Genomic DNA, 13624 nt, shown 5'->3' with positions numbered 1-13624 from the left:
GGAGGGTGGACAAAACATGCACGAAGGGAGGCAGTGATGCAATGGAGAAAAAAGGGACCAGGGGAGAGGAGGGAGAACAAGCAGAGTGGATGAGGGGTTAAGTGGATGGTTGGTAGGCTTTCAGGAACAGGTGAGTTTTGAGTGCCCGTTTGAAGGAGCACAGATTGGGAGCGAGACGGATGGAGTGAGGGAGGTCATTCCAGTGCAGGGGGGCAGCTCGGGAAAAGTCTTGGACTCTGAAGGTACTTATAAATAGGCATTTGACCGCCACAGAGTTTGTTGCCCTGAGGTCTGTCCATAACAAGATGAACTGAGCAATAACATAGATTATAACAGATTATAACATAGATTATAACCACTGACTTTTAAGCACATTGTGGATCTTTTGGAACGAATAGTAATAAATTCCCTTTTATTCAAAAGTGATTTAAAATGTTAACAAACTATGCTATTATTAATAGATTTTTATATTCCCATAAATTTACTTAAGAAGTGAAATATTCTTGTATCACATTAGCACTAAAGGATAATTTAAAAAATTATCCTGTAACAAAATGTCTATGTAAATGGTTCTATAACAACATATTAGCCTATTTCTTTTATACTATTCACCTGTCTGAAAATGTTAAAATTTTAGGTCAGAATGGAGTTTGCTAAATATTATTCACAACTATCACTTCAAAGCAGACAAATTCTTGCTCTGTGGCTGAGAAACAAAATAGCTTGTATTGTAAAATTGTATCTGCCTTCCTGCATATGAAGATATGGAGATTTCCATAACAGGTTGACTCCAGGGGCTGGCTAGCAAATTGAAGCCTGGGATGCAAGTACATAGTATTGGCCCATGAACAACTCAGGGGCTGATTTATCAAAGGGCAAACATCCATTTTGCTGGAGAAAATGGATGTTACAGCTGGCGTAAGAGCTTGTTTTCACTTTGCCCTCTATATTAATGGGGTTGCCACATGCGACAACCCACGTTAGGAGTGCCAAATTGTCATGCATTAAGGTGGTACACACTGTTTTGTTAATGCCATCCTCAGCCACAATTATTATTATTATTATTGTTTATTTGTAGGGCGCCACAAGGTTTCCGCAGCGCACAGTACAAACAGTAGAATATACAGTAGACTATACAGGGTAGATCAGTACAGAACAATAAACACACAGTACCAGTACTTCAGAAACTCCTGGAGGGCAGATACAGTAGAGACGGAGCAGAAGAACAGGTATGGAGACTGGAGGGAAGAGGGCCCTGCTCATTTGAGCTTACATCCTAAGGGAGGGTAAACAAAGTCAGGCACAAAAGGGAGCCAGTGAATCAAAGGGGAGAGAGAAGAGGGGTCAAGGGAGGATGAGCAGAAGAGATGAGAGGTTAAATGGATGGTTGGTAGGCCTTAAGGAACAGGTGAGTTTTAAGTGCCCGTTTGAAGGAGCACAGATTGGGAGAGAGACGGATGGAGCGAGGGAGGTCGTTCCAGTGAAGGGGGCCAGCACGGGAGAAGTCTTGGATTCGAGAGTGGGAAGAGGTGATCAGTGTGGAGGAGAGGCGGCGATCATTGACCGAGCGCAGGGAGCGGGCAGGAGTGTGAATGGAGAGGAGGTTAGAGATATAAGGGGCAGTAGACTGGGAGAGAGCCTTGTAAGTGGTGGTAAGGAGTTTAAAAAGGATTCTGTAGGGGAAGGGGAGCCAGTGTAAGGCGAGACAAAGTGGAGAGGCGGAGGAGGAGCGGCGTGAGAGGAGCCGCATTGAGTATAGAGCGGAGGGGGGCAAGGTGGGAGTGGGGGAGGCAATAGCTCACTAAATGGATATTTAAACATGTCTTTTACCTTTTATTTTTATCCCATCCATCTGATCTTCATATGGCAACAAGCAGCAAAAAATATTTAAAATGTATCCTCTCAACCAAATGACATTACCTTCATATCAACATTAACAGGTTAAAAACAATTGAATGTGGAATTTCCTTCATAATAGCACTGTCATTCCTGTGGCATATCATGTTCTTTATCCAGCTGACTCATTATCTCTAGCACCCAGTTATACTGAGACATTTCTGTTTTTTTTTTTAATTTAGTTTCAGGAGTGAATTCAGGCACAAAAATATAAGCTTTTAAAGTGAAACTTTGAGTGCTACGCTTTTTGATGTATTTTAATTTATGTCTGCAGGTAAAAAGTAATTAATTGCACTTATTTTATTTTTCTCTTGTTATAGTTCTAAAACGTCAAGTCTCAAATATACTAGTCAGCAGTGGTCAAAGTGGACTGGTATTCGGTTGTATTCTCCTACTGACAAGAACACCTATCATTTACATTACGTGAAGGGTTTGTGGGCTAAGCCAATATTCATGATAGTGAAGAGTTGTGAAGTCTCATGAAGATGTCATGAGAGTGGGAGAGAAGGGGCTCATATTTTTTCCACAAACTGATGTCTCAATTCGGCTGAGAAACAGTCATGCCTAGTAGATGGTTCCTGTTATTGGTGAACACCTTTAACCATTCATTAATCAAAATGCTTCTGGTACTCTGGATGTCTGACGATATAAACAAACAAAATCCATCTGGTGAGTATGACAGCATTGCAGCACAGTAGAGGTGGCGTGGTGCTTTGAGCAGTGAGAAACTGCAAATTAGGTAAGTACGCTACTGAAGTCTGCATTGTAAAGCAATCATAGGCCTGGATCTGCATTGTAAATCAATCAAGGACCCAGGACCCAACATTGTAAATTAATTTCTGGAATGCTACCTTATTTTGTCTGTCTTGTATGCTCCAATTTATGTATTCTTTGATTTCCCCCAATGTCTGGTTCTGTGAAGCACTATGGCACCATACATTTTTTTAATAATAATAATAATAATAATAATAATAATAATAATAATAATAATTATTATTATAATAATGATAATAATAAAAATAATAATAGTAATATTTATGCCTGTATTAGATGTCTTACTGGAAGTGTCTCTGTATTGTGTATCAGTCACTAGAATACTTTTTTTTGTATGTCAGTAACTAGAATATAAAAGTGAGACAGAAAGTGTGTTTAACATTGGGACACTCCGTGATAACAGATGATTTTTTTATTTTTTAATTCTTATTTTTATTAGGTATGCATTAAAAAATGGAAAGTGTCAGATTTTTGGAGCAAAATAATTAAACACATGAAGAAGAAGTTAAAATGTGCTTAGTCATGAGTTAAAACTGCAAAATAAAGTTACATAGCTCTGCTGCCTCTATACAAATCAGAATATAATCCTATGATAAGTTATATATAGTCCGCTGATAGTAAGAAATTTTAGTGGTGAAAAAAATATATTTACATAAGGATATTTATAGAAGGTTTATATCTCTGAATAGATAATTCTAATCACAAAAGGGTTACATTGAGTAATCTATGTATAAGGTGCCACAATGGAGGATAGATGAAGTGATATCCTTCTGATTATTTCTCCTAGATCGCAGTATATGTGAAAAGTCCCTGCCTATTAAAAAAGGAGGGGAGTGATCTGGAATTAGGGAAATCTCTGAGTAACAATAGATTATGGCACCAAAAAGAAAGCTTAGATGGTCTAAAGCCAGACGCCAGATATCTTGTATTGCGGACACCAAAGTAGAGATTAGCTGAGTAATAACCTCAAAAAAAATATCACCTAGATCACAGATATGTGATATGTGATATGCGATCTGCCTATAATAAACTCGGGAGCGATCAAAAAATTAGGTGAGATCAAAAATATACAGTGGATAATAGAGGAAACAGAGCAAAAGACGCCAACTTTTGCTCTGTTCAGTTGTTCTCTTTCAATAGTCACTATAATATGGCACAAGAAAGGCTCATGAATATGCGCCAGATGGATCTGAGTTGTAATTTGTTATAAATCTTTGAAATAAAAAAATAAAAAATAATGACAGTAGCATTGGGCAGGTGGTGAATGGCAGAGGTATATGTCCCAGGCTTTTTGTCTTGTATGCTTTAACCCTAGGAAAGGAGCTTCCCAAAGAGTATTTTCAGCTACAGGAAAATTCGGTATATTGGTCCCTGGGGTATGAATGGAGAGAGAAGGGTGGGATTCATTATAAAGGCCCATTCCTGGTCTTCCAAATTGCCTGTATCAGTGCAGGGTAGTCAGGAGTTGTACATGCAGGTGGTAGTAAATGCTGCAAGGCAGCTCAACCAGTCTATCAGATATGGGGAGGAGTTTGGATGCCTCCTGAGAGACACTGCAAATGGTAACCAGTAAATTCTATATTTTGTATGTGTGTGGGACACAAGGTCCGTCACATGTGAGAGTGTGCTCCTGTGTGTTAATTTAGAGGCCAGACAGGCTAGCACTTTTGTTTTTGTTTGTTTATTTATAATGCTGGTAGAATAAATCTAGCCGAGGCTAGTTGAACCAAAACACTGGACTAGTGTGATTTATCTGACTGAAGCGTGTGAAGTGCAGCCGTCTAACCCTACCCGATCTTATGACAATATATACACAGGACTGACAAAATATCAAAATTTATTTACATCCACTGAATCCATGTAACTCAAATATCTATCACAACACTCTATTTTTCACAGTTATAAATCCACACTGGTTTATAGGCAAGTCAAGTTTTCTAGTACAACAAGATAGAGGACACCTACCTTACAACCTTCACAGGTAATTACACCATAGTGTATTCCAGATGATTTGTCTCCACAGATTTTACAAGGGATAACTTCTATCTGTGCTGTAGATTAAAACAGAGGATTTATTTTATGACATATATATTCACCACACAAAATAATATATATTATAATTGATTTGTAACAATATACATATAAGAGGGTTATTTGCCACACCTCTCCCACATAGGGAGAGGTAAAAATCCCAGAGAGTTTTGCAGGTACAGGCTGCAGACAGTGTTAAATTTCCACTTAGTCTTTTCCACAGCTCAAAGACACACAGGTGCACGACATGGATGTGATTGCTATGGTGTGTGTGTGTGTGTGTGTGTGTGTGTGTGTGTGTATATATAAGAGGATGTGGAACCTGGTGGGCGGGGTTTCCGATGCTGATTAGCAGCCGGAAAATAGTGAGGGATAGTGGACTAAGCTAGTGAGTCAGGAAGCCCTGGAATCTATATGTTTATGCTGTGCTGTTTTATGCTGCAAATAAAACAGCTACTGATTAAGAAGCCTGGACCAAGGAGTCTTTATTTGGTGATTTCTACAATATATACAAAACAGCAAATGTTAGATGACTTGAGACCGTTGGCTTGCAGTAGGCCAAAAAAGCTTTAACTAAAGAAACAAAAGTGCCAATGGGGTAAATGGGGCAATTAGTAATACACTAATGGGTAAATGTATCAAGCAGCGATTTTCTAGGGTGAGTTTAAAATCGCCGATTTATTAACTGGCGATTTGATGTAAAATTGCCAGAGAAGTGTTTCTTTGTGGAGGACTTACCTGTTAGGGGCCTTCGTCAGTCTTTGGGTGGCGACGGTCCCCTCTGTTCGGCCGGGGCGGTGAGCCAATCAGGGCTCACCTCCCGGACATTTTAAGCTACGCGGCGGCGGGCCAATCAGGACCCGCCACGTAATCGCGTAGCGTCGCGTCGACGCTACGGAATGACGTCAGCGCGTCGCTGACTATTTAAGTTGGTGCGCGCGTGCCGCCATTTTCAGTTCGACGGCGGAGAGAGAGCAGAGAAGACGTCCCCCGGAGATCTGCATGTGCAAGAAAAGAAGACAAGAAGCCGGCGAAGATCATCAGCGGTGGTAGAGAGCCCTTGTCAGGGCTAAGAGCGCCTCTGCCACCAGAAGACCGACAGGCTCAAGAAAGGAAGCCAGCGGCAGAGCCTTGAAGCGGCGGCAGAGGGGAGAGGAGCCTGGAGAAGATCCCTGAAGACCAGGTAACAGGTGAGGCCCTTCTGTGATACCACCTCTTCCGGGCCCACGCCCACAGTCTATCCCTACTTCATACACTCGGGTACTAGGCCCACGGACACGGTTGGGCACAAGGCCCGTGGAGCAGTAAATTAGGGGCACTTGTAAAGTAGTGGGCCAGAAGGCCACAAAGTGGTAAAAGGGCACAAGGCCCTGTTAGCTAGGGAAGCTCAGAGCCCCAGGTGTATAAGTGCACAAGGCTCTTAGGTAGGTAGTGGCCTAGAGGCCATAGGAAGGCCACAGGGCCTAAGTAGGGGCTGATAGTTCATAGGCTGTGGAAGGGCACAAGGCCCTAGTAGCTAGGGAGGCCACAAGGCCTAAGTAGGCATTGCCCCTAGGTAGCAGGGCACAAGGCCCTAGTTAGTGGGCTCAGAGCCCTGAGGTAGAGAGGGGGCTAAGGCCCATAGACAGAGCACAAGGCTCTGTATGTAGCTGGGCAGAGGCCCATGGTGTGTAGGGCATAAGGCCCTGGTGGTGTGACAGAGGCCCGAGAGCCTTGTGAGTGTAGGCGCGGTCCTGTGTGAGGTGAGCACACTAACGTTAGGAGGTACAGTAGAGCGGAGGCTCCTGTTGGTGCTGTAGCAACCGGCTGGTTGGCTAGCAGCTGTGTGCTCTGGTTAGTAGCGTACAAAGTGCTGTATTACTGTATTTATTCTGTCTGTGCGACGAGTATTGTCTGTATTACTGTATTTTGGGGTGTGCTACATAATTGTTTCCAGGTGCAAGACGTCAGGCCGCCATTAAAGGTAGGCTCTTGTGTCCGGTGTTGTTCTGTACTAACCCGTACTCTGGGGACAAGTGTAGTTACCAGCTTACACAGTCAGGGAAGAACATACGTATTTTTCCCGTCCCTTAGGTCCCTGGGTTTATGCTGGTATCCAGAGGGGTGATTGAGTGAGTCAGTGGCAGTGCAGCACAGCTCAATGCAGTTCCAGGGGCGGCCCATGGTTCTGGTTGGGGGTCCCCAAGCCCGAGTTCCGTGCAGGTTATCTTGTGATTCCGGGTGTAAGGACACATGTTCGATACCCGGGTACAGGCAGTCGGGCGGTTCAGTTTCGATCGGCTGTTCCGTGCGGCAGTTGGCCCCTGGGTTAGTGGGCTGTTCCATTGAGTCTCAGTCGGGCCTGGTGCAGCCGGTCCTTAGGGTCCGTGGGTGACCCCATAGTAAGGAGACAGTCTCTTTCGTTAGACCTGGGTGAGGGGGGTTAGGAACCGCCCTCCGGTATAGTCCGTGAACACCGGCTGGTGTTCCCCGTAGTGCTTAGTGAGTAGTTCCGTTAGTGCACCACACCTAATTAGTTATAGTTGTTTGACTTAATTGCGTTGCCGACCATTAGAGCGTTGTTAGGGTCGGGTCGCTGTTGTAGTTAATTTAGCGTTGTGTTGCATATCTTAGTCTCACTGAGAGTGCAGAGGGAGGCTGTGTGTTCCTTGTCATCCGCACGTGTCGGGGAGGTGCAAGAGAACTGGATCGGAAGTGGGAGTGTCCCAGTATCACGTTCGATTCCCCCTTTCGGTTAGGCCCTCACCGAGTGGTGTGCGAGGTACTTGAGGCGGGACTGTTCCTGGTCTCAAGTGCCTGTAGTCCCCTGTGCCTTGGCGAGAGCAAAGTGAGGAGGCGGCAAGTGAGCTTGGACTGAGTGTCCTTGTTCATTGCCGTGTTCTCGGACAGCCTTTACCTGGTAGGCTCGGTTTAACTGTTTCTCCTCTTAGGTGTTATTAGTGAGCGTACAGAGAACTCCCTGATATGGAACAGAGGTAGTGTCCACTCATCCACGCGAATTGTGGCAAGTTCCTACATATCAGGAGTTAGTCGCCCTGTAAGGCACATCTCCTCGAGGGTCCTTACATCTTTCAAAATTGCCATTCTCAAAATTGCTTCAAATCGCAGTCCCGACTTTTCGCCACTCTAGCTCATACTTGCCAACTCTCCCTGAATGCCAGGGAGACTCCCTGAAATAGGGGTGATCTCCCTCACTCCCTGAAGAATCTGGCATTCTCCCTGAAGCTGAGCCAGTACAAGACGTGGTTGGCTTCGCCATCTGTGGCATGATGACACAGTTCAGAAATTGTGTCCCTATGTCCATGTATTGATGCCTATGGAGGTGGCCATTTTCATGAAGACCAAGATTTAATCAAAGACCAACAGGTAAGACAACATGACTTCAGTAATGAAACTACACACAACATTTTTTCCCCCAGCACACTGCTATAGCCAGCAACAGATCTGCCATTTCTACTGTAGATAAAAATGCAAAAGTCTTTGTTGCACACATTTGCAAATGTATGTTTAAGCCACCCGCCACGCCAAGGCGCTTTTGCTAATAGGATGGTCCTACTCTAAACAATGAGAGTCCCATATATTTGGGCCATACATATGTGTTTTTAAATTGAGAGCCAACTTACCAAAGAGGTACCCCAGAAGCCTCCAAACAGCAATTCAGTGCCAGTACCCCATCTCAGCTACTGACACCAACATGCCTCTCAGACAAATACAAAAGTGGAAGCTGCTCAAATCAATTTATAGGCCATAACAGGTGCTTGAAAGGGTGGGGTTATCATGCAAGGAAACTACACACAACATTTTGCAAATGTGTGCAACAAAGACTTTTGCATTTTTATCTACAGTAGAAATGGCAGATCTGTTGCTGGCTATAGCAGAGTGCTGGGGGAAAAAATGTTGTGTGTAGTTTCCTTGCAGGATAACCCCACCCTTTCAAGCACCTGTTATGGCCTATAAATTGATTTGAGCAGCTTCCACTTTTGTATTTGTCTGAGAGGCATGTTGGTGTCAGTAGCTGAGAGGGGGTACTGGCACTGAATTGCTGTTTGGAGGCTTCTGGGGTACCTCTTTGGTAAGTTGGCTCTCAATTTAAAAACACATATGTATGGCCCAAATATATGGGACTCTCATTGTTTAGAGTAGGACCATCCTATTCGCAAAAGCGCCTTGGCGTGGCGGATGGCTTAAACATACATTTGCAAATGTGTGCAACAAAGACTTTTGCATTTTTATCTACAGTAGAAATGGCAGATCTGTTGCTGGCTATAGCAGTGTGCTGGGGGAAAAAATGTTGTGTGTAGTTTCCTTGCAGGATAACCCCACCCTTTCAAGCACCTGTTATGGCCTATAAATTGATTTGAGCAGCTTCCACTTTTGTATATGACTTCAGTAATGGAGACAGAAATGTAAAAGACACTTCAGTCTCTAGAGATTCATTAGTTGCTTTTCTTTAACGCGTAGTTGCCTACTCTCCCGTAATGTCCGGGAGACTCCAGAATTTCTGGGAGACCTCCCGGGAGAGCAAGGCAACCTCCTGGTTCTCGCCCCCGCAATAGATAAGTGGCGGGGATGGGATGCTTAATGACACAAATATTGGGTCAACTTAGCCCCACTCCTTGCTGTAATTGGCCAAAATTGTGACAATCGTTTAGGGGTGGGGCCAAACAAATATGATTCGTCAAGGCCTGCCCGCACACGCCCACCTCCCTCAGGATCTCCCTGAAGCCAACGAGGAAAAGTTGTCAAGTATGCTCTAGCTATACAAATCGCCAAATGTATGAAGCTGCGATTTTGCAAACATGCCCGAGTTTGAGTTCAAAATTGCCAGATACAACACTGCTTTCTGCTGAGCTGCTTTCTATAGGTGAGATTAGCAAACACATCACTGTTACACTGCAGGGCAATGCTAATATAACAGGAGGCATAATAAAAGTTTTCTTGCTGTAGAGGTGCAAAAATTATTAGGAATTTTCTTATAGGGGACAATTTATTTTAAGAATAAATAAGGGCTCAAATTTAATTTTAAATAATGTGTAGGGTTTCTTTTATAAAAAAAAATAATGTTATCATACTGGTTTACTATTTCATTATAAGTGGGCCAATATTTATATTTTTATGTTGTGGCAACACTTTATATTTCAAAATGGGGTTGTCATGTAAAGTACACACTTGTGACAATACAAGTGCTCATGTGCATGCTGGCACTTGTAGTTCGATTTTAATTTGCCCAAAAAAATCGCAGCTTGGTACATTTACTCCTAGAATGTCAGCCTCTCGCTAACAGACATATAAAGTCAATTTTGCTTATTATCATCTGCTAAATTCAAAAACCGTTATATGACCAATTAATACCCACAATCAATTTGTGTATCCAAATGAACCTTAATAGCATAAAGAAACAAATACGGACCATCTTTTCCTAGGCTTGCAAAATAGTATAAAGTAAGAGATGGTAAATTGGAGATAGAACCAAGAAGAGGTATATAGCTTAAAAAAGCAGTAAGCATTTATGTGACTGTAGATGGATAATACTATACATAACACTGCTACCAAATCAAGGTCAACATATTCTGAACAGTGAGTGAAGTGCTTAAACCTAGGATGTGCTGTAAGATCCTATCTCTATCTGGGCCAGGCTATCTGTTTGGAGTTTGTATGTTCTCCCTGTGTTTGTGTGGGCTTCCTCCGGGTGCTCCGGTTTCCTCCCACACTCCAAAAACATACTGGTAGGTTAATTGGCTGCTATCAAAATTGACCCTAGTCTCTCCCTCTCTATCTGTGTGTGAGTGTGTGTCTATATTAGGGAATTTAGACTGCAAGCTCCAATGGGGTAGAGACTGATGTGGGTGAGTTCTCTATAAAGCGCTGCGGAATTAGTGGCGTTATATAAATTAATGATGATGATGATGATGATGATGATGATCTCTGTTCTACTCATAAGGTACAACCATAGTTACCTATTCTCCCAGAATGTCCGAGAGACTCACAAATATTTGGGCGACTACTAGGAGAGCAGGGAGCAGGCCAATCTCCTGAATCGTGCCTATTTCGTTGGTGAAGTGGGTGGAGGCGGGACTAGTTGCATCATCCTGGCACCACCCCTGCTATAACAGGCCAAAATTTGTATTGTCTAATTGGGGCCTACTGACGCAATTAGTTGGGCCACGCCCCAATGACAGGGGCAACTCAGTTATTTGGGCGGCAAGAAGTTTAAAAAACAATAACAATGTAAAAGAACATCACCTTTAAATGTTATTACAATTCTGCAAAAGCATAAGGGAGAACCTAGAAATAAGGGTTTTATAGAGTTCCACAGGGAATTTGTCTCTAATAAAGTCTCTGATTTCACCATGATTATACAAGCAGTTACAGCACGGTAACGAAATTACAAAAAGCTATTTTAGAACTATGCTCACCACACATGTTGTAATGTAAACAGATTAGATCATACAATCTAATTAGTTTGTAGATTTGATAGCAATGGAAATAGGACTCATACACTTCCTTAACTCATAAGCTGTCCATACACGGTAAGACTTTGGTTGGACAATTTGTTTAATTTTACAAAAGTAAGCAACTATGGAACTTTGCTTAGGGACATCACACCTCCATAGCGATGTGAGTATCATTTGACCTGGATGTGCATTTGGCCATACTCTGTACTATGATCAGGCTCTTCACAACAGGTCCTGAACAACCAGATTATTGCAAGTTTAATCCCCATTTATTTTTGACAACTACATAATTTATAAGGCACTATGAGTAAAGGAAAAAATAACACTTGGCAGCTCATTCTCTTTTAATAATGAAACAGCATGTTACATTTAGTGTCTCCACTAGGTGGCAGTATTTTACTATTTAATAACAATAAAGGTAATTTTATTAACTGCAATAGTAGAAAACAGCAGTACAAATGCTCTGTGGAAACGTCATGCACATATTTTTACGTGTGCTTATTCTTTCAGGGATCCGCAAGGATCTATGTTCAAGATCGCAGCAACTTTGAAGGTACCAAAGTTTGCTCTTGCTGATGGGAGGACTTTGGTGTATTAATAGCATTCCTTCCAGATTAAGCAAACCTAATTTTACACAAAGTACAAATACAAAATATCATATTGTGTGACAGGATTATTTAAATGAGATAAATTAGGAGAAAAGCTGAAAAGTTTAAATGAATAAATGAGTGGCCCTAAAGTGCAAGTAAATTGGATTTTGAAGTGACGTTTTTACTGTGCTCATCATGTGCCTTTTCAAATTTACCCAACCATTTTATGGTTCTTTATCTAGAGGATGTGTAATGGGCATTCGCCATCATATGTAATTAGTGGGCACGCAAGCAGGTGCACTTGTGCATATAAAGATGCACTGCAATTCTGCTAATATTATGGTTTGCAAATGACTGTTTGTGCTAATTTATAAGATCTAATCACAGCAACGCTGCTTCAATCATATAACACAAATGTTTCTGTGCCCTAAGGAAAGTGCAGTGCCAATGTATAAAGAACATATAATAATGTTGTATGTTGGGTATTTAATACATAAACAATTTGTTAAAACGTTGTGCAGACGATTTCAGACGTTCTTGTAATGACCACATCCTAACCACTGGAACTATATATTACCTTTTTATTAAAGACACAGCTATATACAGTAAGCTTATAGCTGTGCCGATGTCTTATCATGTTCGGTTGGAAACATCTCTTTAATTCTTGAGCTGCCACCAAGCACACCTATATTTTAGTGAATGTTTCCATTGTACGACTTTCATTGCTTTTCTTGACCATACATGTAAACGCTGTTGACTACACCTCTTTTCTTCCCTTGAGCCATTTTTAGTGACGTAGTTCTAGGCACTGGCATCTAGAATAGCCAGTTTCTCCGGCTGGCAGCCCTCTGGCATGCGGAAACAAAGAATGTGTACTAAATGCCAGTGGGTAATGTGGTAGTATTTAAATATTATATTCACATGAAGAATTCCATGTAAGTGGAGTTTTATGGGGGGCTATCAATGTCAATTTTCCCTGCTTTTAAACTCGTAAAGTATATTTTAAATAATTCCATGTACATTTCAATTTCTGTTTTTTCCCAGTCTTATTATTGATCTGTTTCTCTCATCCTAGTTAATCTATCAACCGTCACATGTATCTCATTCTTCATCACTTGTCTCCTTTTCTTTCTTTTTCTGTATCTCCATTTCTATTCTATCCTTCCTCATTGATCTCTGCCCCCCATCCTGCGAGTGACTCACTTCTGCTCTCTATCCCACGTCACAGCTGCGCTCAGTACTGTGTGGGCTCCATTATATAAGGGCCAGACTAGGGGGCACGGTTAACCTCTTCCTTACCTGAACCACAGCAATGTGTCTATAACACACAAAACAACAATATTTATGCATAAATCTAAATACAATAGGACACAGCAGCAGAAAAATGAAATGAATGCTTACTAAGGCTGAAACTCTAGAAAATTGATTTGTGAGGTAGAATCATTAAGACTCAAGAGTATTCCAGAAGACACTTTTGTGTAGATAATTTATATATGAACAAAGAATTTGATAGAAGAAAAGGCACAAGGACTATGTATGAAAGGTTCAAAAGCTCTATTGCTGGTGAAAACGTGTTTTTCTTTTTTTAAAAAGCAAAACAAAAACACAAGACCTTTTTTCTTTTTGTTTTAAGAATGGAAATAGAAGCTGACACCAAGCTTGAAGTTACACTCATGCACAGGCCACTGCTTACGCTCCTTTGTGTTAAACAGGGGCCCACAGAGCAATAAATGAGCCTTAGGTGAGCCTTATTGCTCTGGATCTTTTTCGCTGTAGCAGGTGAGTATTGTATAAATAAGCACAAATTAATGGTAAATAGTGCCCATAGGTATTTTTTTATATCTTAAAAAATATTTTTTTTCGCCATGATATTGATGA

The 13624-nt window shown here is 41.8% G+C and overlaps 1 protein-coding gene across 5 annotated transcripts in view; it reads right to left on the bottom strand.

Annotated features, from left to right (window-relative positions):
- Positions 1-13624, bottom strand: part of LOC142148299 (nuclear receptor ROR-beta-like) — a 140039-nt gene that overhangs the window by 70885 nt on the left and 55530 nt on the right. For all 5 annotated transcript variants that reach the window (XM_075204774.1, XM_075204775.1, XM_075204778.1 and 2 more), the window contains one exon: positions 4636-4721. In XM_075204774.1, the coding sequence (XP_075060875.1) occupies positions 4636-4721 (86 nt within the window). The remainder of the gene's footprint in view (positions 1-4635; positions 4722-13624) is intronic.

The sequence above is a fragment of the Mixophyes fleayi genome, chromosome 1 (assembly GCF_038048845.1).
Source record: "Mixophyes fleayi isolate aMixFle1 chromosome 1, aMixFle1.hap1, whole genome shotgun sequence".
Lineage (NCBI taxonomy): Eukaryota > Metazoa > Chordata > Amphibia > Anura > Limnodynastidae > Mixophyes > Mixophyes fleayi.
This window is presented reverse-complemented; position numbering and strand designations above follow the sequence as displayed.